This window comes from Phalacrocorax aristotelis, chromosome 2 (assembly GCF_949628215.1).
Source record: "Phalacrocorax aristotelis chromosome 2, bGulAri2.1, whole genome shotgun sequence".
Lineage (NCBI taxonomy): Eukaryota > Metazoa > Chordata > Aves > Suliformes > Phalacrocoracidae > Phalacrocorax > Phalacrocorax aristotelis.
The window spans coordinates 54,372,421-54,400,340 of record NC_134277.1 but is presented as its reverse complement, the minus strand read 5'-3'; the positions used below and the strand labels follow the sequence as shown (position 1 = coordinate 54,400,340).

At 38.3% G+C, this 27,920-nt stretch overlaps 1 protein-coding gene across 3 annotated transcripts in view; it reads left to right on the top strand.

Moving 5' to 3' along the window:
* Nucleotides 1-27,920, top strand: part of BBS9 (Bardet-Biedl syndrome 9) — a 318,286-nt gene that overhangs the window by 10,571 nt on the left and 279,795 nt on the right. For all 3 annotated transcript variants that reach the window (XM_075083602.1, XM_075083601.1, XM_075083603.1), the window contains exons 6-7: nt 23,002-23,176; nt 27,655-27,739. In XM_075083602.1, coding sequence (XP_074939703.1) covers nt 23,002-23,176; nt 27,655-27,739 — 260 coding nt within the window. The remainder of the gene's footprint in view (nt 1-23,001; nt 23,177-27,654; nt 27,740-27,920) is intronic.

The following is a 27,920-nucleotide window of genomic DNA, read 5'->3' as shown; positions in this document are numbered from 1 at the left end:
CAGTCTGTAAATAAGTGGTTTTTCACTGTCTGCCCTTACACAGGCTTCTCTGGAATTCTTGCCAGGCGTCTGCTAACAGTCTCTCTCGCCTTCAGCAGAGGTTGTCATGATGGTGGCAGCGCTGTAAGCATGCAGCAGTGAGTTTGCTTTGTTAACAGTCTGACCTCTACACCATGCTCTAGAAGTGGACTAACAAAACATAGGGAGGGTTTTTGTATTTATTGCCTTCTGTAACTGCTGTGACTAATATGCGTCTTATTGTTATACTCAAGCATCCTTGAAACAATATGAAGGTGAAAGAGGCACTTCAGAGGTCATGTTTACAGAGCTACTGAAGCAGACAGAGCAGAACGGCAGTTGAACAGAACAGGGAAAGCATGCTGTGGGAGCATCAGGGAGGAGGGTGGGTATAAGTCCCCCAGGAGCATAATCTTTCATCTGAGGAAGCGAAGAATGCTGCCGGAGTTGACACAGGGCACTTGGTCTATGAAGTTGCTCTGTATTGCTCAGATTTCTCTTGCTGAAGGCTATGCTTTTTTCTTTTCTTATTAATCCTATACCTTCAGTGGTGAAGCAACTTATTCTACCCTCATGCTAGTTAACACTGGCAAAAGAAAAATAGGATTGAGCTTGTACTGGTGTCCTCTAACTTACTCTTGAGGGTTTTCTGTCCTTTCTTGGGACAAAGTTATTTGGGTTCTAGTTAATGCTGTGGTTTTTTGTTGGACTGCTTCCAAACAGTTGCCTGCCAATTTAATGGCTACTGCTGAAAATTACCAGTTCTCTACTGCTTGCTCTTACATCAGACAAAATACTTGCCTCTTAGCATTCAGATTTATTGTGTAATCATTCATAACATGGTTTCTAGTCATGTGCAGATGCAGTCTGTGCTCTCTAGTGGACCATTACAGCTGTGTCCTTCACTGAGGTACCAAGTGCCCTGTTTGACTATGCAACCTTACGGCATCAGACTATTTTGAAAATTGGCATGTAAAGCCAGCACATAGTTTCCATTTCCCGTCCTACATCTGCTTTGGCCTCTGAGGTGGCCTCTGCTCATTCCTTTGGAAAAAAATAAAATTCTTTTGAAAAAGGAAGGCTGAACGGTGAAGAAGGTAGCTGAGGCTTTCCTTTTCCTGACTGATGCCCTCTACTTTATAGAGAACCCTACAGGGAGAGAGGTCAAGGATGCTCTCTTGTCCTCAAGAACCTTCCTACCCTATCCCATGCTGTGGTAGGGTTGCAAGAGATGCATAGAACAGGCTGGAACAGAAGTCTGAGGCTGGGTGACTGCTACTAAAATTGGGGAACAGTTCTGTAAGTAGGCATCAAGGTACACATAAAAGTGTGGAAGGGAACTCTGTTTCAATCCAGCAGTTTTTTAACTTCTGAGTTGCTGAAAATCCTGCAGTTCCCTTTAGATTCTTACAGGGGCTAAAGAGACAGAAATTTGTTCAGGCCAAACTTCCAGTTTACATAATATTAAAATTTGGTTTATGTTGTATTGGAGTAGAATCTGTTTATCTAATTTACAAAGCAGCTTAGTGTCTTTAGGATGCCTGTCTTTAAGGAGAAACTGCCTGAAATTTTTCTCTTGAGTATTGTTTGATGTAGAGTCCTATCAGAGCTTTTCAGAAGTTAAGCAGAAGAGCTCTTAGGAGCAAATGATGTACTACAGTTTTATGTTTTGGTTTGGTTATGAAGCTCCACTAAGCTTCCTTCAGCTGTTCGTAGTTAAATGTGTGCTTACGTAAACCTCTCCCTGTGCCTACTCTGCACTGCAGCTTAATTAGAGAGAAGGTTTTGTCACAGCTTCTACTACTGTGGTAAATGGAGAAGAATGTCTCTGCAGTTGTTTGACACATTCAAAATACAGAGACAAACACCACTAGATGTGTATCACATTCTCAGTGAGCCTCCTCCAATATAAATTGCTCTCCTGTCCCTGCTAGTTTGTGGCAACCTTAGAGCCTTGTTATGTTATAATTTGTTCTGTTAAACATACCAAGTAGAACTGTCACTTCTCACCTGATGATTTTTGATCTCTTGTATTAAGAAAAAAGGTATTACAGTTTTCTCTGAGGAGAGAATTTTTAGGTAAACAAACCTATTTTGTAGCCTGGTTGCTAGCAGCTTCATTCTTGCTAGTGTCTTTAGATTAATGACTTGATACTATGAGCAACTTTCACATGTAGAAGAATTAACATAGATGTTCTTGCAACAGGAGCAGATGAAGACAATGCACAAACCCATTTACTTAGTTCACCATGGAAGGTCAAAATCTAAATTAAAGATATTATTAAAGCCACGGATAAAAAAAAGCCAGAGAATTAGTTGTCCAGTGACTTGATTAACAGTGTGCATTAGTCTTTAAAATAGCAGAGTGTGAATTGTGTTTGTCACCGCTAGATGGTCCTCTCATTACAGTTATTGGTTAGTTGGCTGCATATCTAAAGCTGCATTTAGACTTGAACTGATTCTACAAGCGTATTTACTGCAAGGCAACAAAGTATAGAAAAGACAAAAGCAGTTTCTGAAAAACTGTATAGCTAAAAGTGATTAAAACAAAATGTATTCTGTTGGTTGTATGACAAACTTTAGGAAAAAGGCAAAATGAACTTGACTTCTACTTTCAGTAAAACCTAGCTGGCCAGAGATGTGGGAAATAACAAGGAAATCTCTTATGTTTAGCTAGATTACCACACAAAGCTTATGGACATGTTTAAAAAAATCAAATGGAAAAACCATACAAAGATTAAAGTATAAATCAGGTGTAGTATAAGCAGAGTTAGTTGTGACTTGCAACTTCAGAAATCTGTAGCAAAGGGAAGGATTGTAATATAGAACTTCCCATTTTGTTGCTGCTTTAACTTTACCTTTGCTCCTTGCTGTCTCGGAACACTGGTGCTAAACTGAAAATGTGAAACTATCAAGAAGTGACATGGGAAGATCAATGAAGCATTTTATATTTAAAAAATTCTGTTAACCCAGACTTTCAAAAATTGAACGTAAAGATTGTCATTGCCTTTGTTATGTAGAATGCATATACTTGCTTTTCGTATTTCTGAACACTTTCTCATGATCTTAGAGCTGTAAGTCAAGTTTGTCCTGCAATGCTCTGATTCTAGCATATGGGTCTTTTCTAAAAAGCATGATTCATGATAATCCCATGAGTTAGTAGTGCTGAACACTGGGTTTTAACCAAGTAAACTTTTAACCTAGCCACAAAATGTCACAGTCCTTAAGTAATGAACAGATTGTCCAGTCTTCATGTTTTATTTCAAATATAAAATTTGAGGAACTTGAGGTGAGACTACTGTAAGCTCTTCAGATTTAATTTTTGTTAAAGAAAATGAAGGTGAAACAGCATACATTTTTATGATTTGTATTACACCCTTACCTATGGTGAAGACTCAACTCTAAAAAAATTTTACTTCATATAACTATTTCATCACATCATTTTTATAAGGTCAAGTTATACTATTATGGTATCATGCAGTTATGCCACCAGAGGTTGCTGTATTAACAATTCAGCTTTCATTATATGAAGTCATGCTTGCTGATGGCCTACAATATCTTATCATAGAATGTCCTGAGTTGTAAGGGACCCGCAAGAATCATCGAGCTCAACTCATGTCCCTGCACAGGACAACCCCAAAATTCACACCATGTGTCTGAGGGTGTTGTCCAAGTGCTTCTTGAATATTGACAGGCTTGGTGCCGTGACTGCCTCCCTGGGGAGCCTGTGCTAGTGCTCCACCACCCTCTGGGTGAAGAACCCTTTTCCTAATAGCCAACCTAAACCTCCCCTGGCACATCTTCCTGCCGTTCCCTCGGGTCCTGTCATTGGTCACCAGAGAGAAGAGATCAATGCCTGCCCCTCCTCCTCCCTTTGTGAGGAAGCTGTAGACCGCGATGAAGTCTCTCCTCAGTCTTGTCTTCTCTGGGCTGAATAAACCAAGTGACTTTAGCTGCTCCTCATACAGCTTTCCCTATAAACCCTTCACCAACTTTGCGGCCCTTCTCTGGACACTCTCTGGTAGCTTTGCATCCTTAATGTACTGTGGTGCCCAAAGCTGCACACAGTACTTGAGGTGAAGCCGCACCAGAGCAGAGCAGGACAATCACTTCCCTCAACCAGCTGCAATGCAGCGCTTGATGCACCCCAGGACACGGCTGGCTGTCTTGGCTGCCAGGGCACACTGCTGGCTCATGTTCAACTTGCCATTGACCAGAACCCCCAGGTCCCTCTCTGCAGAGCTGCTCTCCAGCCTCTTGTTCCCCAGCCTGTATGTACAGCCAGGGTGGCCATGCCCCAGGTGAAAAATCTGGCACTTCATATGGTTGGTGATTGCCCAGCTCTCTAATTTGTCCAGACCTCTCTGCAGGGCCTCTCTGCCCTCAAGAGTGTCAACAGCTACTCCCAATTTTGTGTCATCAACAAACTGAATTAGTAGCCCTTCCAGTCCTGCATCCAAGTCATTTATGAAGACATTAAAAAGTACTGGCCCCAAGATGGATCCCTGCTAGTGACTGGCCACCAGCCTAATGTAACTCCATTTACTATGATTCTTTGAGCCTGACCCGTCAGCCAGTTGCTCACCCATTGCATTATGTGTTTATCCAGCTGTGTGCTGGGCATTTTGTCCAGGAGGATACTGTGAGACAGTTTTGAAAGCTTTACTGAAATCCAGAAAGATTACATTGACTGGCTTCCTTTCATCAATTAGGTGGGTGACCTTGTCATAGGAGGAAATCAAGTTTGGATAAGCAGGACTTTCCCCTCGTGAACCTGCGCTCACTGGGACCAATGACTGCATTGTCTTTCAGGTGCTTTTCAATAAATCCAGAATAATCTTCTTCATAATTTTGCCAGGCACAGAAGTGAGACTGACAGGCCTGTAGTTACCGGGGTCGTCCCTATTGCTCTTCTTGAAGACTGGGAGAACATTTGCCATCTTCCAGTCAACTGGGACCTCTCCAGATTCCCAAGAGCATTGAAAAATCATTGAGAGAGATTTTTTTGGAAGTATTTTCTGTTTTCAGACCTGTAGTATGTCACTCTGGGACTTCATAAAGTACTTGAGTCAAGTGCCAAGGTATTGGGTAAGAATGTGTTGAAGAACCTGACTGGTTTGTAGTAGCAAGGGGATAGTTTGCATAACACTGGTTTATATTTTCACTTGGGAAAGAAGTGAGAAAGTTAATGAGCGTCTTAGGCTTGTGTATAATTTTTGGTCACCCAAAAGCAAAGTGCTCTTCTGATTACTCAGTCTTTCAAAGATCTGAGATGAACTTCTCTAATGGGAGCAAGGACGTACTTATGATTCTGTGGTTGCTGTGTGGTGCAGAGGCAGCTGTACTGGTTTTGCAACAGTGTGTGTATTAGACACAGCATGAGATGTGCTGGTTTAGAGCTCTAGTTTGTGTACTGGATAGTATCTCTCAAATGTCTTCTGTGAAGTATCAAGATTTTTGAAGACAAGTAAATAAAATAGTTTAAAATGTTGTACTGGACTGGTAAACCAGAAATGATGGAACTTCACTTGGCTGATTGAAAGTCACTGCTGATAGAAAGCTTCTGATAAATGGGTTGCATATTTTGAGATTGTTTAAAAGAATGGAATGGAGTGAAGCAAGTGAATTGAATACAGTGTCTTAGTTAAGAATTCCTTTTCTTATTCTTCTTTATGCAGCAGTGTACCTCTGGTTTGGTTCTTAAGGCATAAATCTGCTATTAATCCAGAAATAGTTGAGTCTTAAAAAATATTCTATGTACTGTTTAATCTTAAAGTTTAAACAATGTTTACCAAAAACTGGAAGATTTTTCTCTATGTTAAGTATGTAGCAATTAGATTTTGAGCCAGCGTTGTTAAATTCTGTGATTGATATAATTTGATTGTGGTTCTGTTCCATTCCTAAGTTTTTAGTTTACAGTTCCACCAAAATCATGTAGTTTGTGTTCTTTGTATCTAGAATTTGTATCTCTTGGGTCTAGTTCTTTTAATTAAAATAATGATGAATTGGATCTGTTCTAGCTGTGCAGAAATTTTGGCTAATCAATTTACCAGTGTTGGCTTCAATTATATGAAACAATAGCAGTGAACCATCCTCATGTGGTAATATTAAGACTTCTTATAGGTGGGTAATCACTCGGAGGTAGTTGAGGTAATTATCAACTGCTTACTTAGGAATTGCATGAATTTGCATATTGGTACAGTAGAAGATTTGCAGGCAACTGGCATTAGGCAAAACTAGTTTTTTAACTCAGGGCAAATAAAGTCATATTACTTCATAACTTTATAGCCTTTTTCTAATGTGATATTTAGATAAGTAGTGCTGCAGATATCTTAATTTTGTACCTGCAACATATAGAAATAAACTGTCTTTTGTCTTGAATTTGTCTTGTTCACATTCAGGGTATTTAGACATGGTGTGTTGTCTTGCCTTTGGAGAAATCTGAGAAAGACACATTAATCTGGAAAAGAGCTCTTATTCCTACATTACCAGTTTCTGTTTAATGGATTACAACTCAGCTAGCTTATAGGTGTTAGCCTAAGTCCTTCTGTATCTTGAGAAAGAGTCAATATACTACTTGTGCCTGACTGTTCTTAAAAAGAGAGATTTACTGATGTGGAACGTGCTTATAAGAAATGATGGTATTATGTTCCTAGGTAGTAAAAGAGAAGTGCCCGTACTACTGCTTTGGAAAAGTGTGCAGATCAGGCCACAATTACTTTGTTTGCCTTGAGTCAGATGTGAATTATGTTTGAGGAAAATGTATGCAATAAATTTCTGCTGAAATGATAGAAAGAATGGAGAAGTGCTTTAAAGTAAAAACAAACCCACTATTACTTGAAGCTTAGGTAGCTTTACAGATTATCTCATAAATTTCCTGTGGTCAGTTGTGCATTAGGCTAAATGGTGGGCAGGATAGTAGCTCATATATGAACAAACAGTGTATAAGGAACGAATACTAAAATTCTATGCTTTGAGGGCTGGTGTATGAAGTGCAGGTTTCCTGAGCTACTGGCTGAAGTGCTTAGGAAGTGTGTGAAAGATCACATGCTGTAACAGGAGGATGACCTTTCCCAGGTGAGGGTTGAGTTCTGTGATTGTTCTCCAGGGTGTAAGTGGTATGTTAAGATGGGTGTATGAACATTCTCAAGGCTTCCAGTTTTCTTTTTCAGTTTGTTGTTAAGATTTTGCCATCTACATAAGAGCTAAAGAAACAGCATATTGATTGCTTACCAGTGGGACACACAAGCAACTGGATTACTCTTGAATAGAAGAATACTAATTTTTAGTGACAGAGAGAACGCATACTTAAATAATCCTGCTTTCTTAGTTGCTGAGTTATTTTTGAATGATGTTCACTTATAGAGAATGGCTTTTTATTTTCATTGCAAAAGCAATATTACCATTTTGTGCGGTTCCACAAAGTACACTTGCATTATCTATTAGTTAAATAATTGGTGAATTCATCCTCGTTTTATATAACCTCTTCAAATGAGTTGATAAATGATTTAGAATTGGATCCTCCTAATAATGTCCACGTTTTGGAATTTATTTTAAAATCTGAAACCTTAATGCCTTAAGTTGGCTTCCAGAGTAGTTCAGATTTATTTGAAGTTGTTCAGTTGATACTGTACTAATAAAAGGAAATAATAAAACAATAGCAAAGGGAAGGAAAAAAGAAAATACAGCTTTGACATGAAAAAGTTACAAGCAAAAAAGTGTGAAAATACCTTGAACCTATCTTTTTCTCAGCAAATGGCCTTGAATTCATTTTACTTTTATTATAGTACTGGCCTGGAGGCAAAGTATATTTGAGTGTTACAACAAAGAGGGTGCTATACGGAGGAATTTTTTTAATAATGAAATACAACATATGTGTAAACCATGCGACCTTGTAACAGGAAACTTTATAAGAAGGGTAGACTGTGCTTAACTTTTCCACAATTCTGCAAGAATGAATTTTATTAGGTGTTAGTCAGAAAAAAATTATCAGCTGAGTTTTATGCTGTGAGGTTAAATGATTCTTATGACTATGTTTAAATACAGCAGCAATATACATTTGCATTTTGATTTATTGGCTAGTTCTGTTAAGTAGCAGAATGTTTAACCGTTACCTTCCTGTTAAATGGCTTCTGGTTAAGGACAGCTTATTTGAAAGGCTTGGTCTTTGTGAGTTTTTCACCAAATAGATCTGCTGATGACTACTTCTGAATGGTTTCTCAGGTAGCTTTGGAAACCTGTTACTGTTGTTTTTTTAAATAATGGAGTTAGAACCTCTTCTAAATTGAACATGTGAATGGAAAAATATTGGAAAATGTTCTCTGAATCTCTCACTATCCATTTCCTTTCCCCTTCCTCAACTGTTCTTAACAGTAATGGGTAAGATCAAGGCCTAACTGAAGCAAAAACTCCCGTTGCCTTCAGTATGCCAGAACTTTGCTTCAGTTACAGATTGCTAGATGTATCACTTAATCTGCATTTCATTTAAACAAAGCACTATACAATGAAGTAAAGCAAATTGCAGAAATGTGTAACTTTGGGAGCAGTTGTGCAGGTAAGTGGAAGACTTGTTTATCAAAACTTTGATAGATTTTATATGATGCTTTTTCTAATTTCTTTTGTTGAAGTATGGCACCCAAATGTGTGCAGTCATTGTGTGCTGGTAGTATAAAATGTTTTGTATCTTGCATGCGGGGTTATGGCTTCTGCAGTACTCCTGCCAAGAATCAGCGAGTGCCAAGCAGAACAGTAATTACCTCATATGTTTTTAATAGCACATGTATATTAGTAATGACCCAATCTTGCATTTGTCTTTTTGGTGACATATTGTTGACTCATATTTAATTCATCATCCTACTGTAATCCTCAGATTCTTCTTCTTAGTGCTATTGCCTGCCATTCTCTGGCTTCCTGTGAGACAATTGTCTGAGATCATATCAGATGTTTTACTTAAGTTTAGAGATGCTGTCTTTAAAGTTTAGAAATGCAGTGTATATTATTACCCTGTCTAATACATAGTTTGGCATAGTGAATCTTCTGTTACTTCAAACCGATGTACATCTTTATTATTTACATATGTACTTTCTTACTAAATGTTCCAGCATTTCATGTGGATGCATTTGTCTATCAGACTTGTTTGCTGCACCATTTTTTTTTAATCCAAAAGAATGAAGTTTTAGTTTCTATTTAGGCTCTTTTGTCTTCTCAAAGGGTCTTTCGGAAAGTGTTTATGTAGCTTTTGTTTATTTTTCTAGTGTTCATCTGTGACTATTCCATCCATTACAAAAAATTCTCTAACCTATAGAAAGTTATTTGGAAGGTCACCAAACCCTTGTTAGTTGCTTTTCCTAGAGGAGTGAAATGTATCTTGTACAGGCTATGATGTTTTCTACTAACTGCGCTTTGGGTTATTAGGTTTGGTGCAAATAGTTCATATTAGAAATCACTCTACTCATCATTTGAGAGATATTTTCTCGGAGAATGTAAGTAGGGGTGAGTAGGTTCTGAGAGAAAAGAATGCAAAGCAAAGACAGCGAATACAGTTTGCCTGTATCAAAAGTGAGAGGGAACAGATTAGCAAGAGGAGATAAAAACCAGTGGAAGTGTGACAAGGTAATTTTACTTCAGATTCATGAGGAGAATTCTAATTTTGTGGTATCCAGTTGGTGCTGATCATGGTCTCAGCTTGTTCTAGTCCTTGTTGATAGTTTTATCATTGGGAAACATGGACAGCTGTGCATATGCAGATGAACAGGATTTTGAAAAGTGTCATCAAATAACTAGAAATTCAAGAAGCTGGAAAAAATGAAAATTTTTGGTAGACTTCATTTTATGTACTTGTCCTGTGTAGGACTGCTATGTCTTTCATTGGGTGGTAATGCAGGCTTTGGTCAGCGAGACCTGAGCTTACATGATGAGTCATATTTCTTCCTAAGTAGCACAGCGTCTGCCTACTGGAAGTTTTAAGGGCTGGTGCTGTACAATGCTGGCCCTTCAAGTGGCAAAGTTTCAAAGTTTTAGGGGAAACTGGAGAATTCTGAGGGTTTTAAAAAAAAGCCATCCAGCACCAAAAAAGCTTAGCAGCGCCCCCAAAATGTTGAGTTATTGGATTCAAAATCATTTTTTTACACTATTAACCTGTAACTTCACCATGCATTGCTGTGGTTGTCTGCTCTACTGGCCCTTGTGTAAGGTCAGATCAGATGAGAGTGTTCATGACTTAAATAATGCTGCAGCCTTGCTAAGTTTTTGCATTTCTTTAATGTGACTGAGTCTCATTATGAACATGGTTTAATAAAGATAAACATGAATAACTCACCCAAAGGTATTTGGTGACTATAGTGAATAAAAAGGAAAAAGAGGGATTAGAGCAGAAATAAAATGTATGCAGCTGCTTTTTAGTATGATGGTTGATTGGAATGAAAATATGTCATCTTGCTTCCCTGCAAAAGTATGAAAATAATATTTTGCAAGGTTAGTGGCAAAGTAGTAAGATCATTTGAGTATTTGCAGTGTCCTTCCAATAGTCTTAAAATACAAGACTACAAATTGTTGCTGCTTGATAAGTATGTGGTGTCTTGTCTCAGATTGCCAAAAAGGAAACCAACAAGGATGGTGATTTTTTTGACAGAGATGTAATTCACTGACTCATTCGACCACAAAGTAAGAGTTAGTCCTTTCTGTATGTTGGTTACTAGCCTAGGATGTATCGACAAATAATCTGAATGTGAAAAGTGGCTGCATTTTATTGGTGTTTTTGAGGATATCTAGTCAAGCTGTTTGTTTATAATTCTAATGGGATATTTGAAACTTCTTGAAGAGGTGTAGGTGTTCCACCTAAGATGCTGTAAAGTAAGCTTCCAGTTTTGCATTGTAAGCTTCAGACTGTTAGACTTTGCTATAAACTATTTTTAATGAGTTCCTTGGATGTGACTTCAGTTATTCTGGAGATCATTCTTCAGCAAATATTTTCAAGATTCTCTATCTCAAAAATTAGTGAAGAATCTAAGTGCTTTGGGAAGTGCTTGGGAATCATGGAGTTTCTTACTCTAAGGAAATGGAAATGGAGAAGTAGGAAAAACAATGAGGGATTTCACTGGGCTTTAACAGCCGGATTTTGTTATTCTGTTCGGTTGTAAGTTTGCAGGTCTGTCAAATGGAATTTGAAAGATGGTAGATTTATTGTATGATGGTGACTTAAGATCCTACTGATAACTTTTGAAAGTACGTAAAATATTACAAAGCAGGGCTTATATTCAACTTCAGCTGAACTCAATGAAAGGTCTGCTACTGATTTGTGATTCATTAAAAACATCTATGTGCCTTAAGTACTCAGTCAAAGGCTATTGATTTGGAAGGGCAACTGCTGGCACTACTTGTCTTTATTTTGTTTTGATTTGTGAGACATGCTAGTTTAGTAAGATATTTTATAATGTTTATGTAATGTATGATAGGTGTATAACTTCACATGAGGGCAGCTTGACATTGGAAATGTTCACAGACTAGAATTTCTCCTACCTACTTTAGAAAAAGCCTATGTCAGTATTGTAACGCCTCTGTGAATGCAGGGTCTTCAGAGAAGATTTTTGCAGTTGCCAGGGCTTGGAAAGTAGTCACTCAACAAGTTCAGGCAAAAAATTGATTTTAAGGAAAAAGAATGCTACCATTTTTTAATGAATCATCATTGTTCAGGCTATATCTATGCATACAGCCATTCTCCGATCCACTGCTAATGTTATTTTTCAAGACCCACTCTAATTATACTGTCTATAAATAATCTGCTCTATTAAAAAAATAGCAACTTTGTGTGATACTGCTTTCACAGCTGCCTGAACATTTTTCATGAGACTACTGCAGTAGATAGAAAGAACCACTTTTGAATGTGGGGAAAATTATTTGCTTAATACGATGGTTGTAATAAACATTTAGTACTATAATCTGTTTAGGGGAGGAGACTTTACCTCCTATGTCAACACAATGCCAAACACCATGTTTCTTTCGGTAGGAACTTCTGTGTGCTGGTGGTTGCCGTTATGATACTTTCACATCTTTATTCTTCATGTCAGTCTTTTCTGTGCTCCTTTGAACCATACCAGTGTTTTTCCTAAGGGTCTTTCCACCACCTCAGGTCAAAATGAGGCTTAAAGGGATGATTCCCAAGTTGTGTAATTTAACTGTGTCATCTTCTGTGGTAAGAGCTGGATCAAGAATAATAGTGTTTCACAGGTCTCCAAAGGATTCATTGTGTGAGTGAGGGCTGATTGGCCTTTAGAGCTTCTTTGATAGTTCAAGATTCCCTTTCCATCTAAAATCCTCCTCATGCTTTATGGCAGGCAGAAATCTGCAAGATCTTACATAGAGAGGATATGGTATGATGGCAGAGAGAAGCAAAAAGATTCTTTTCTTGTGGCAGCTCTGGCTGCATGCTTCACTGGGTCTTGACCAGGGAGGCTTCTTACAGAGTGAGCATCTCTTGTGTAGGGACTTGTGAACAGGTTTTATGCAATAATTTAATATCTGGAAGGGGTTAGAAAATAATTCAAGCTAACATCAGTAGAAAAAGGATTTAGTGTTTTCCTTAAACACTTTTCTTAGTTTCTCTTAAACTCCTATCCCCTTATCATTTTTATTTTCTTCCTGTTGGAGTGATTTTTTCAATTCCAGCAGAAAAGCACTTAGTCTCAGCTGGAACATATGTACACTTCGTGCATCGTTTGGGATGGGTACTTGCATTAGCACCGAGTGATGCAGGGCATTTTTCCTTTTCCTCTTTATCTGTGTTCAGGGTATTGCACTGCCTTGGCGGTGCTGTCAGATCCTCTGGCCTACAATGAATGGCTGCTGCTGAAGTCCTGAACTTTGATCCCTTCTGTGGCAACGCAATAAGCAGCTACCAGACCACCAAGCTAGTCAATTCAGAGTTCTTTCTGAAGGTATGCTGCTTTGGGTTAGGGAAGTAACCAAAGACTTGCCTTTTACTAGGCTTACGTTGTTTTAAGAACTGCCCGACATTTTCAGATGGCTTTTCCATTAGTCAGAAGTGATTCCTGAAGTGCTTTTCTCACAGTTGACCCAGATCTGTTTTGCTTCAGGAGCAACCCTCAGCAGCAAGCTGAATTCTCCAAAATAGGTTTGAACTGGAGGAGACTTAACTCTCTATGCTGGGAGAAATTTTGGGGGGCAAATTTCAATGATGAAGGAAAAAGAAAACATATTTGCTTGTTACAGGTCAGGACAGTAATTTCTGTTCCAGTGTGTGGGAATACAGTTTGTGTGTATCACTTCACTGGTCAATGGACTGTGGATTTAACTTTTCTTTTGTCAAATTAGGAAGATATTTCCCATGTATCATTAAAGGGCTCTTTGGTTCCTGGATGTCTTATAAATGCCAGTTTATCATTGTGTTTTATTTCATTGATGCTTCCTTCCACATGAGGCTTTTGGCTGAAGCTTTTAATTACCATTGAAGGCAGTAAAGTTATCTCTGCTGACGTGTCCCTAAAATCTGTAGCTTTATGAAGCTTTTTCTGATTTCTAATTTATCCCATTTGATAGTGCCGTTTTCATTGCATGATTTCACATGGTGCTCAGGCCTTGTGATTACATAATGTACTTTTTATGAAAATGATTTGGTGCCAGAGGGGAGGCTCAGAGTAGAGGAAATCATTAACATGCAAAAAACTTGAGCTCCAAAACAGCTTTAATTAGAAACTTATTTCAAAGAGTTACCACCTGCCTCTCATTTTGGCTTTGCATTAGCTCTAAAAATACATTGTGGTTTAAAAGTATGACGTAAATGTATTCGTATCATGCTAGAATAACAAAACTACAAAACAACAGTAGCTGGACTTGTGCTTAAAAGTAACACTTTCTGGCTGAGGGACATTCCTCTTGAGGCACAAGCTGCTGAAACTATGTAGAGTACACTAAGTGATTCCATCTGATCTGCAGAAAACACTATGGGTTATATTTTCACTTTATAAATATGTCACTGGCAAAGCCAACTGGCTGCAATAAGCTTTTCTGAAATGGACATTTCTGGCTGCGTTTTTGGAAGACCGCGTTTCTTAAAGTGAAACATAAAAACTCCATTCACTAGCTACACATTAGAAACAAATGGCCAAAGGAAATAAGATGACCTATAAAAAGCTGGGAAATAATTAAAGAAAATAAAATTGTATGTGAACTTATGCTTTACATGTAATAGCTTGGATAATTGGAGTTTGGTTCACTAGTACAAGCTAGTTAAAATCCAAATGTGAAAATTAGTAAGAACAAAACAAATATGATGAATAAAGTGAAATGATCCTGCGCTCTTAAAGGTAAAAAGAGTGATTACTGAGTCAGTCTTAGGAGCCTGCTGTATATTTATTTCTTCAGACAGTATGGATCAGTACTGCAGTATGCTTGGAGATCATTGGAGTGCTCTAGAGAACTTGTCGTGTTATGTCATGTCATTCAATCACATCACTCCTGTTAGAAGAGGAGATTTTAACAATTATATTTTTGTGATTAGGGATTATGAATGTTGAAGGTTAATATTTCAATGTCTGATATGACATGTAGCTTCATATATACTGCAGAAGGTGCTATAGCTTTTCTATTCATCGTTTTCATGATGTAATGAAATCGGTAAGAATAAGATTAATATTCATAATATACATGAGAGCAGAAGCTATTGCTACTTATTACTCAAGCAGTAACACATCAACACCTCTACTGACCTTTGCTTTTTTCTGTGATTTGAATTGCGATATGTCTACTAGATTACCACTACATATCAATGATATCTGAAGAATAGAAATTAACAACTAAATTGTGTATTTTAGAGAAGCTTAAACCCTGAAGGTTGTGGTCAGAAGCTGTCTAAAAGATAGCTTTCTCACTGCCATCAGAATAAGCAGAAAGACCTGAAATATAATTCTACTACAAAATACATAAGATTTCTGTGTTAGTAAGGGCATTCACTTTACAGTTAAATGTCTTTTAATCTTTTGATATATCAAGCAATATTTAGAACTTCTCAAAACAGTAAAGCAGGAGCATGGCAAAAATTTAAACATAATTACTGTTATAATTTTTGGTGACAAATTATTTTATGCACAATTTAATTTTTTTCCCTGGTTTTATCTATATGCTTCTAAGGGAGAAAAGATGAAAAATAAGAAACCTTAAGAAACAAAGTACAAATGTGTTCTACTACTGTGTAATTAAAAAATGTTTTTGAAGCTGATATCTGTAATCTTTTGTTGTCAGGTTTTGGGTACCAGGGAGCTCCATTGAAACTAGATGTTGAAAGTTAAAGTTGTGGAAATAGGGTAGACACCTGCAGAATTTTCTCTATAGCACACTGCTGATGGTAGGGAAATTCATAGCAAACTGTGGAAGGAAGGTTGAAGACTCTTTATATCCAGGCTTATAGGGTTGTATTCTTGATAAAGGTGTAAAATAAAAGTGGAACTGGACAGTTAGCTAATGTAAAGTGGTGAGGGGGTTTTCAGTATGCCTTTGCATGCTGAATGCGAGCATACATGATTTTGAGGTAACAGATATAGAATAACCACGGTCACAGGGGCACCTGGATAAAGAAGCACTATTTTCTTGCAAGCCAAATAAAAATGCCCCTAGTTATTTCTAGTAGCCAATAACTATACCTAAGAGGCTTTGGTGGCAGTCAGTGGGCTAGCACCTTTTACTAGTTATCAGTGTTTGTACAAGTTTCTCAGAGTACTTCTACTGGTTACTCATAATTTTATACAGCTGGCTAACATACTTTTTTCTAGACTGTATCAGCAGGGTGATGATAATGTCAGCAACTGCTGGGGAGTGGAGGCTGGGTATCGTTAACATTGATAGCATACAAGTGCAAAACATCTGAAGTTTCTCTAATGGTTTACACCGTTTGCTGTGGATGAAATCCTGTGAAATTTCACAGCCTAGAGGAACAGGTATCTACCATAGTGCCTTGGAGTAGGTCAGAGATGAAAGATAGAATGCCGTCTTTGAATGCCTTGTTTGAATGATTCTTCTTTTGACTTTGTCTGGTCTAATCCCACTTCCCAAGCAGGTTCAGCTAGAAGTTGCCCCAGATTGTGTTGTGTTTTGAATATGTCCATGGAAGGACGCTCCACAGCCTTTCTGGACAATGGGTTCTTGTTTGACATTAGCAATTAAAAAAAAACCAAACAACCAAACAAACTTTTTTATGTTCAGATAGAATTTCATGTGATACAGTTTGTTCTTGTTGACACTTGTCCGGTAACTGGGTGCCACAGAGAAGAGTCTGTCTCCCTGTTGTTAATTTTCTCCCAGTTAGGTATTTATGCACATTGGTGAGATTCCCCTGAGCCATCTCTTCTCCAGGGTGAACAGCACCAGCTCTCTAGCTTCTCATCTGAAAGATACACTAATTCCTTAACCATCTTTGTGGCCCTTTGCTGGACTTGCTGCGGTATGTCCCTGGTTTGTTTTTTTTTTTTGTACTGGTGAGCCCAGAACTGGACCCAGTACTCTGGATGATGCCTTACCAATGCTGAATAGAGGGGAAGGATTGCTTCCTTCAACTTGCTGGTGACACTCTTCCTAATGCAGCCTGGGATGCTGTTGCCACCTTTGCTGCAAGGGCGAATTGCTGGCTCATGGTACAATTTGTCCAAGAGGACCCCAGGTCTTTCTCTGCAGAGTCTTTTTCCAGCTGGTTAGCCCCCAGCATGTACTGATGCCTGTGGTTATTCTTTCCTGGGGCAGGACTTTGCATTTCCATTTGAACTTCATGATATTCCTGTTTGCCTACTTCTTGAGCCTGTTGAGGTCACTCTGAATAGCAGCATACATACTGAACCTGGCAGTTTAACCAGTCTTCAGTCCAGTTTATTGTCCACTTATGTAGTCTGGACTTCATCAGCTTGTGTATGGGGATGTTACGGGAGACAGCACCTTAAGTCTCCCTCAAGTCAAAGTAAATGGCATCCACTGATCTCGTGTCATCCAGTAAGCTAGTCATCTCTTGGTAGAAGGCACTTAGGTTAGTTAAGTATGATTTCACTTTTGTAGATCCATGCTGACTAGTCCTGATTAACTTCTTGTCCTTTATGTGTCTGGAAATGGCTTCCATGAGCATTAGTTGCTCCATTACTTTCCCAGGGTCTGAGGTGAGGTTGACTTTGCTGATCCCTGCATCTTCCTACTTGTCCTTCTTGAAGATAGTGACATTTGCTTTCTTTCAGTCTTTAGGGACCTCTTCTGACTGCTGTGACCTTCCAAAGATGAGTGGTGTTGCAATGACGTCTGCCAACACCCTCAGCATTTGCGGGTGCATCACATCAGTCCTATGAACTTAAGTTTACTTTGTTTAAATATTCCCTAACCAGATTCCCTTCCACTGAGGGTAAGTTTTCCTTTGCTTAGAGCTTCCCTTTGGTCTCAGGGACCAGTCTTACTAGTAAAGATGAAGGCAAAAAAACCATCAAGCTCCTTGACTATTCTGTGCCCTTTGTCACTATGGCCCCTGCACCAATTTTCCTAGTCTTTGTTTGGATGTCTGTGTATTTGTAGAATCCTTTTTTTATTGCCCTCCCCATCCCTTGCCAGATTCAACTTAGCTGAGCTATATTGCTTTCCTAACCCCATCCCTGAATGTTTATACAGTATCTCTGTATTCCTCCTAGGTCACCTGCCCCTGCTTCCACCTTTTCTACACTTTATGTCAGTGTAGTCAGGAGCTCCTTGTTTATCCTTGTAGGTGTCTTGCTCCCTGACTTTGCTTGACTCCCTGCTTGTAGAGATAGACTGTTCTTGAACTTGGAGGTGATCCTTGAATATTCAACCAGCTCTCTTGGACCCCTTTTCTCTCCAGGGCCATATCCCAGTAGATTCCTCTAGGCAGATCCCTGAAGAGGCTGAAGTCTGCTCTGCTGAAGTCTAGGGCTGTGGTCTTGTTTTATGCCCTGCTCATTCTTCTTATGCTCCTGAACTTATTCTGATCATCCCCTTGACCATCTCATAGTCACTGTAGCCAAGGCTGAACCCCAACCTTCATATCCTTCCTTGCCTTTAAGTATCAGGTCCAGCAGAGCACCTCTCTCCTGTTTGGGTCACCACTCACCTGAGTTGGGAAGTCTTTGTCAATGTGTTACAGAAATCTCCTAGATTTCTTGTGCCCTGCTGTTGGCCTTCTTACTGATATCAGCATGGTTCGAGACCCCCATGAGGACCAGAGCCACCAAATGTGAGGCTTCTGCCAGTTGCTGAAGAGTGCCTCATCTACATCATCTTGATCAGGTGGCCTATGGCAGACACACATATTGGTCTGCTCGCTAATCCTGACCCATAAGTTCTTGGCTGGCTCCTCACCTGTCCCCAGGCAGAACTCCATGCATTCTGGGTGCTTTCTTGCTTAAAAGGGCAACTCTCGATCACCATCCTAGCCTGCCCTTATTAAGGGGTCTGAATGCATCTATTTTAGCGTTCCAGTCGTGTGAGCTAGCCCACTGTGTCTCTGTGATCCTAACAAGCTTGCAGCCCTGTAACTGCACACGGACTTTCGGTTACTCCTGTTTTTCCTCACACTGTGTGCATTACTGTAGAGGTATTTCAGAGAGGCACTCAAAAAGGCCATGAGAGCTTTCTCTATAAGGCTGCTGTCCCATGGGCAGTTTCTTTCTTGGATTCCTGCGCTTGAGCTGATTCCACTTCTGCCCTGTTTTGTCCATTGCTGTGTCCCTTTGGTTCACATCCTGCTGGGGCCCTTTGCTTGCCTACCCCATCTACCACTCCCTCCCTTGATGGTAAAATCTCTCCCTCCCCTGTCATTCCTAGTTTAAAGTACTTCTTACTGAGTTGGCAAGCCTGTTGGCAAAGATAGTTTTGCTGGAAGAGACAGGATCCCCTGACTCAATCCAAACAGCTGACAGTCCTCAGAGAGGGTCATGTGGTCATAAAACCAAGCTCTGTTGTGGATACCTGCTGTGCAACTAGTTGTTGGCCCACAAGATATATCCAGTCTTCTGATGCCCTTCCCTTTCCTCAGCAGGATTAAGGAGGAAAAACCACCTGGGCCCTCATGCTGTTAACAATCACCCCCAGAGCCTTGTCATGCTTGATACTTTCCAGGTCACCCCGGCAGTTGCTAAGCTTGTATGGATTTACTTATGTGGGGTGATGATTCACTCATCTGAAACTTTTTTAAAAATTACAAATTCAGGATGGTGTCCTACTATCAGCTTAACAGCCGTCAGGTAAGTACCGGATCTGGCTTGGGAGTGGGGAGGAACTATATGACCTGAGCAAGGGGAGCTGGAGGCCCAGAGGGAAGGAGGTGAGGAGGACTGCTCCTGCCAGCAGAAGAGGAGCATCAGATTGCTTTTGCTCATTTGTCTACTCACAGCCTTAGTGTGCTTCAAGCGATACTCTTTGAACTTGTATTGTTGTTACAATTCTTTTATGAATACAAGCTTTTTCATTTTATTTACACTAATAACAGTTGGTAGTGTCAACTGTTAGTGATGAAAAGCAGGATATTCAGAATTGTAGGAACCTTTAATATTAAATAACTTTCAAATTCACATCTGCATCTTGCTTTATTTTTTAATTGAAACATATGAAGTAGTTATTTATAGATCACTCTCACTAATTCCTGAATCGTATGTTAGTAAAGTCATTGCAGTGTTCTTGGCTAGTACTTCAGAGATTCGGTATAAGCAGCAAACCAAATGTTCATTCTGACTCTGATCAGTAGTTGCTGTAATCTCTTGAATACCACATGTTTCAGCTGCAGAATGTCAGCTACAAGTTATGAATAAATCAAACAGTTTTGAAGTCTGTCCTACGAAGAATATTTAAGAAGGTAAATGATTCTTAAAGACCTAGTAAAGCAACTTTATACAAACAATTTCAGAGGAAATGTACTAGTTATGCACATTTAAGAGGTGTGTATATATGCACATCTAATGTGTTTTGTATACTGTAGAATGTTTCTAATTTTGTAAACAATAAATTCTAAGATTGAACAGAAGCCCTAGACCCTGCTTTATAATTTAAAAAGTCTGTTTAGAAAATCCTAGGAAAATCATATCTCTAAAACAATTGGTCTGTTTAGAAAATGCTTTTGGAGATCTATGTCAAACTCATAATTCTCTCAAAACGATTGCATTTAGTCACAGGAAACAATTCTTCATTGACTTTTGCTGTTAACAGAGGTAAAGAGTTTACATTTCCTAGAAGGATGTATGACTTTAATCTCCACGTAAGAGGGGAAATATTTAAGATGTTTCAAGTTTCCAGCTTCCAGCGTAGTGGTACAAACTTCAGAATGTTATAGACCAAACTTTTGAGCCTTAAGTCATCAAATTGAGGTTGCTAGTGACAAGTGGTCACTGGTTTAATGAGCTGCTATAAAAATGATATATTTAAATTTTCTCACTTGCAGTAGTAGAAGAAAACCAGAGATATATTGGTTTGACTTTCAGTAACAGGCAAAATCTCAGTCTGGCTACTTTCGAGCAGTACTTTAATGACTTCCATGTTGAATCGCTTTTGTATAACATATTGGTTTATTAGTACAGATTCCAACAATTTTCAGCTGAGGAAGATGAGCTTTCATTGTTTCTCTGCCAAGCTTCTTTTCAAAGACACCAAGGATTCTTGATTAATCGATTCTCTCATGTTTAAGGAATAAGGGATTTTTCTAATGTTGAATAAAATTATTTTCTGTATTTTCATTTATGAATTTGCCGATTGGAAGTGCTATTCCTACCTTGCTAAAGCAAAATTTAAGTGTTTGATATTGTCAGTTAATGTTATCCCTCAAAATGTATGTACTTGGAGAGCTACGAAGATGATCAGGGGATTGGAGCATCTCCTTTATGAGGAAAGGCTGAGAGACTTGGGTTTGTTTAGTCTGGAGGAGAAGACTGAGGGGGGATTTCATCAATACCTATAAATATCTAAAGGGTGGGTGTCAGGACGATGGGACTAGGCTTTTTTCAATAGTGCTCAGCGACAGGACAAGAGGCAATGGGCACGAGTTGGAACACAGGAAGTTCCACCTCAGTATGAGGAAAAGCTTCTTTCCTGTGAGGGTGATGAAGCAGCGGAACAGGCTGCCCAGGGAGGTTGTGGAGTCTCCTTCCCTGGAGACATTCAAAACCCACCTGGTTTGGTTCCTGTGTGCCTGCTCAATCAGGGGTGTTGGACAAGATGATCTCCAGGGGTCCCTTCCAACCCCTACCATTCTGTGATTTAGGAGATGTCAGACAGACAAATCCAGCAGAACTCTATTAAATAAGAATGACTTTTAAGGCTTGCAGGAAAGGTCTTATGTAGAACATAAGTGAGGAAAAAGGTGTTGTGATTACGTGATTGAAATGCCATCAGTGTTCCTGAAATGACGCTGTTGAAATTTTTTTTGCAGTTTTATCTGGATAAACATTGGTGGGAAGGGTTTGAAGTATTTTGACTTTTTCACTAGAGGCTGACATTCAACTTTGCCTCTACCAAATGAACAACATGAATTACACTTTCAAATATCCTTCCTATTAAACGGTTGATATTTGCAACAGGGTTTATAGAACACATAGTGAATCATGTGCAGCATCTGGAAAGAAAGATAGGAGAATTTGTTTTTTAGACAATGGGAAAATATGAAAAAGGGATGAGGGAGGGCAAGTGGGAAGGACCCAGCTGCTTTACCTTTCTTTCGTTTTTTTTTTCTGTTCTTACCTTAAGCCACATTTTTTAATGTATGTTTTAATCACAGGGACAAATAACATGATATACTGCAGACCTATTACACTGTATTTATTTTTAAGTAGTTAAAGTTTCTGTGAAGAACCACAGTGGAGATGAAAAATGTTTTGCATTCTACATTTGTTGCTTTTTCAGATATTGAATATCTCTTTGACCTTTGTTACCTTTATCTAAGTGTAAGAATGAAGTTTTAGTCTATTTTTGTTTTGTTTCACCTTCCTATGTTAGAAAACAGTTCTTAAAGAACTGTGGATGGAGCTTAGTGAGGAGAATTTGTTTCGGTCCTCAATGCATATAGAATAATTCCTGAGACACAATGGAGTATTTTAATGGAGGTGAAGACATTTTGAATTACAAGTATTTCATGTTGTGTTTGCAAGATGCGAGCTTATATTTGAATTCAGGAGAGATACTTTTATCAACTTCAGAAGGTGTTAGTCTTACTGGTATAGCTCTCTTTGAATGCATGCAAAATACCATTTGTTTGAACGTTACCCTTGCATATGAAATGCAAACAGCATAATCAGCTATTGATCTCAGAAGTCTTTAAAATGAGACTCAGAATTTAGATTGGTGTACTTGAGGCATGACAAGTCATGTCTCGAGGCTACTTAATAGTAGACGAGGCCTGAATTGATTTACTCAAAGCTGACTCTTTAAATTTGATTTTTTTGGTCTTTTTGGTAACACTGAGTAGGCCTGTTTTGTTTTTTCTTTGAAGACAAAGTATGAATGCAAAGTGTGGAAAATGTACCATTGTGTTATTTTCACAACAATACATATTTGTAGGACTTTCTGCTATGTTGCTTATGTAGACTTGAAAAAGTAGAGTAGGTTATTTTTTTAAACCACACTTGTTTCTGCTGGTAAGGTGTGGAGTCATTTAAGAATCAGAATAATTTGGGGTTTTGGGAGTATTGAATCATTTTCTTAAACGGAAATTGTAATAGTTATATCTTTAGAAATTTTGGCTTGAAATAAAATATCTAACACTTTCTTGCTCTCAGTATTTTCTGAATGTTAATCCTCCCAAAATCTAGTTTGTTTATCTTAGTAAGTAAGCTTTTATTAGGTTGGAATATTTAGTGTTCTTCCTCATAGTAAACGCTCATGTAAATTAAAATGAATCTTGTTTTTGATAGGATTATTTACGAGTACAATTTTAATTTAGTTACAATTTTAGAATTAAAACTATAACATTTTTGTTTCCTTTGTATTTCTTTCTTTTGCTTTCTTTAGGTCGAGATTTGATATGCATACAGTCCATGGATGGGATGCTCATGTTGTTTGAACAGGAAAGCTATGCTTTTGGTCGTTTTTTACCTGGTTTTCTTCTGCCTGGTCCTTTGACTTACAGCTCTCGGACAGATTCTTTCATTACAGTGTCGTCTTGTCGACAGGTTGAGAGTTACAAGTATGTGTTCATGTTCAGTAATTATAGTTTAGTATGTAAACAAATTAAAAGTACCCATGTCTAATTTTTATTGCCTTTACTAATATTGTATCCCAAAGGAGGTGATAGGTAGTTGCAGGAAAGAAGAAAAAAAAATGTTGAGTGATTACTGTCTCTGTACAGTAATAAAAGAAAGCATACTGTGTGTCCTGAGGACTTCATGGGCCCATTTTATTTGTATAAATGTGTTAAGCTTACTGGTTTATCAAGGCACATCATGTTGTCCTGCAAGTGTCAGGTTTTTCCCTGCTTCAGTTCAGTGTAATCTGTGCTTTCAGTGTTGTCTGCACTATACTGCTTCAGCAACATGTTTCTTCCAGTTGTTTCAACGGTACTTTTATTTTGATGCAAATAAATGTTTGATGAATGTGTTCAGTTTTCACAAGAGATTTGAGACAGGGCTTTGGCTTTTGTGATCACAGGATCATCTCAAAGGAATGAGGGTTGGTGGGGAGACCTGACAAAGTGGCAGAGGAGGCTGGTTTAATCTCCTTGATTGCTAGATGGAGGAATAGGTGCTAAATCCAGCATGTAAGCGATGGTACAGGGTATAAGGGTCAAGTGCACAAAGGGGGATGCTTTCATAATACCTTAGAGGAAGTGGGATGAGTGAGGGCCCATGTTACATATTGTGTATTTACAAACACATACAGCCTTGGCAGTGAAGAGGAGGAACTAGAAGTTTTGGGTGCAGTTAGAGATGTGACAGGGTAGCTTGCATGACTAAGGTGCTGTAATTGATGACTCCAGCCTCTTCAGGAAGAAAAGACAGACAAGGGGGATTTGTATTCACCATTGAGGAGCAGCTTGAATACATGGGGCTGTCTTACGGAATAACTATGTTGAGAATTTATCAAGCATCCCTCTGTTTAGAATCAGATGGCTGCTTGAGGAAGGGGACATTGTGGTGAATGTCTGCTATGAAGCCTTTTTAAATAAGAAGTTTCCCAATTGCAGACCCTTGTTCTCATGGAGGACTAACGTCTGTTGGGAGGGCAACGTAATGAACTTCAGCAACGTGGAAGGTTTCTGAGGTGCATTAGGGAAGACGTTTTTGATGTGGGTGCTAGACAACCTGGCTAGGGAAGATGCTTTGCTAAATCCACAATTCAGGAGAAATAAATTTTTTGAGAAATAATAGTCAGCATCTGCTGTTGAGTGTTGCAGACATTGGCTGCAGTGACTGTGAGATGATATAGATTATCTTCCTCACTTCTCTCAGGATCTTAAGCAGTGGACTAAAGACTGTAGATTTCAAGAGAACAGACTTGGGTTTGTTCAAGGAACTGTTAGGCAGGATCATGTGATAGGCAGCCCTGAAGGGCAAAAGTGCTCAGGAGAGCTGGTGAATCTTCATAGATAACCTTCTCAAAGACCAAGAACAATCCATTTCAATGTTCAGGAAAATAAGAAGTAGCAGAAGGCAGCTTGACTGGGCAGATAGCTCCTGACTGAGTTCAAGTGGAAAAAAGGAAATGTATGAAATGGAGTTAAAATAGACCGCTATGGAGGAATATAAAACACCATGAGGGCATATAGGGGATGGGATGGAGAAGATATAAGATTGGTTAAATCTACTGGCAGAGCGGTCTGAAGGACAAGGACTTCTACAGATACCTCAGATATAAGAAGGTAGATCCAGGAAATTGACCCACTACTGCACAGATTGGGCAGCTTCAACAAAGGTGTGAGAAGACTAAGGAACTTAATGCTTGCTTTGACTCACTATTTCTCCATTAAAACTGACAAGGTCTGCTCTTAGGCTTTTTGAATCTCTGTGCCTAGCAGTAAATCAGGGTGATGTGTTGTTTGGGACAGAGCTATTACTGATGATAAAAAACAAGCACACACTTAAAAGATGTATGAAAAAGTGGCAGAGGTGTCAGGCTTACAGAGTAGTTGTTCACAGTTCTAACTAGCAGCCAAAGATGAATGATATTCCTCAGGAGCTGATACTGGAGTCAGTATTTCTTTAACATCTTCATTCTGGACAATAGGACAGAATGCATGTCCTGCAATTCAGGGATGATGCCAAATTGTAGGAAGTGGCTAATATAAAGAGGATAGGGCTACCATTCACAGGAATCTCATCAAGCTGGAGGAGTGGGCTGACAAGTACCTTTAAGGATTTTTTCAGAGGTAATCACATCAAAGAAAATAAGAATTCCACCTTTTATAGATTATGCCTTGGGAACATAATCTGGGGAATGTTAACACAATGCTTTGTCACACTACCTTGCTCTATCACCTGAATTTCTCAAGCAATACTCTTTTTATTATGCTGCTTAAGCTTGATCAGATGGTTTTTAAATTCTGTGATATTGCATGAGCAGGTTATAGACACCATGTATTGTTTTCTTAATATGGGAGAAGATATGTGTGTTGCAAGTAAAAGTAATTTAACAGAATTTTTTTGGTAAGAAATAGAATAGGGTTTATTAATGTTGGTAAGTAATAAAGAAATGTTTTTATTTAAAATTAATATCTCGTATTTCATTACACTTAGATTCTTTTACAATAAAAGTAGCTAAAATTTTTCCTTGGTCTGTCACTGATTGACAAATGTGCTGTCTTTATTGTAGGAAGGTGTAGTTTTAAAGGAATTCTTCACTTGGAATCTGGTTATTGGTCTTTAGTGCCAAGTGTAAAGACACTGTGGTACTAATCTCTAGTGTGTGTCTGAACTATTAGATGTTAGAATAGAGTTAAATAATCCTTCTAAAGTGAAAGAAGTAGACGTGGTAAGGATAGAAGACGTTATTTTTATGGTTGTATTAAACATGTTTTTTTTCTTATTATAGTAAATGAAAAATATAGCAGTTCTAGCTAGTGTTTTTAGCAGAACAAGTTGCCAAATTTCAAATTATCCATCTTCCTATAGCTTTTACAGCCCAATGCCTTCATTTGAAAGCAGTATTTCCTGTATTGATTCTAGAATAATTCAAGATCTAAAAGCAAAAATCCTCTTATTTAAATGATTATATACTTGATGTGATAGCTGATTTGAAAGTTTGTGTTGGTTATTTTTGGCTTCAGTTTTTTGTTGTGAAAGACTTGTATGCAGGTAGTTGATACTTAAACATCAGTATGTATTGCTCTTCAATGAGAGTTTGGTTTGAAAACTATGTATTAGTTCCTGATTAGTTACTAAAATGATAGTGTGCTAGCCAAGACTATCAATAAAATGTGGTGAAAAGAGAAAATTTTTGTTAGGTCAGAATCTGCAATCTTTCTTGTGAATGTGTTAAACTGGAAAAGGGAAGTGAGTTTGTTCCTACAGAGGACATTTAGTACATAATAATTGTACTAAAAGCACCTTATTTAGTATTTTTAAATAGGTCATAGCATTCACCTTAAGCAATTAAAATTCTTACTGCAAGTACATAGTTTGCTTCTGTAAGTAAAATAATTCTAGAAACTAAAATCCTTTAGTAGCGAGCACCACAATACATGTGTCTGAAATGTGAAGGCGGCTGGTGTAATCATTTTAAATCTGTAACTTCAACAATATACAAAAATATCTACTTTTATTTGTTAGACTTGTGTAGGAACATTCAGAATTGTATTGGTTGGCTTAGGAGCTGATGGTACTCCAGGACTTGGAGAGTTCAATGCTATCTTTTGGATGAGTTCTTTGCTGTGGGTTTTTTTTTTTTTGTTGTTGTTTATTTCACTTTTGTAGGAAACTTGTATTTTACAGATTACCTAATGTGCATACATTGGAAACGGTAGTTCAGTAAGTAAGGACACCAGCAAAAATTCAGGAGAGAAGTAGTTACAGAAGAGCCAGTGAGGACACAGTTCAAACACTGAGTATTGCATAGGTGTAAATGCGGGCAGATGGAAGTAGTGGTTGGTTGGAGCTTACAAAGTAATAAAAAAATCCCCCAAACCCACAAACTTCCCATCTTTTGCTAGTTGTGCCACCTACTGGTGCCAGTTTACTGTTACCTCTTGGGTTGGAACCACTTAGTTTACTTAATGGATGTGCTTAAGCGTGTAACTATTAGAGCAGGTTGTATTTCAGCATAGTTTGGGAGGCTTTTTAGAGCTTAAAAAGAGCAAAAAAGGTGTTTTTTTTTTTGTTCGAATCCTAATTTCACAATTTGAAGATATGTTGGTTTCTTGCTTCAGTCATCTTTGTGGTCTAGATTTCTATCTTCTAGATAGAAATTTGAATTGTTGAACTTATTTTAATACCAGATAAAATCTGAATAGAAATGCTAATTTATGCCTTTACACTCAGCTGTTATCTTAGTGATATTTATTTTAACATCTTTGGTGACAATAGATGTCTTGCATTAGGCTTTCTAACAGTCCTTTTAGACTGTGATTTTACTGTGTATGGGTACTCATGATAATTATATTTTTTTACTTAATGTAAGGGTATTAACTACAAAGATATATATATATTTACTTTTTTAAACTTCCTATAACAGATACCAAGTGCTGGCATTTGCGACAGATGCTGATGAAAGACAAGAAACAGAACAGCAAAAACTTAGTTCTGGAAAAAGGCTTGCGGTAAAACCTGTTTATTTTATATAACCTGTACGGTGCACTGCATACATGTTAAAAGACCAGTGCTAAGTAACGAATGGAAACATTGTCTGCTGACAGAGGACCTGGTCCAATTGCCATTAAAGGCAATGGAAAGACTCCAGTAGACTTCTATTAAGATTTCTTTGGGCCTCAGTTGTTTAAG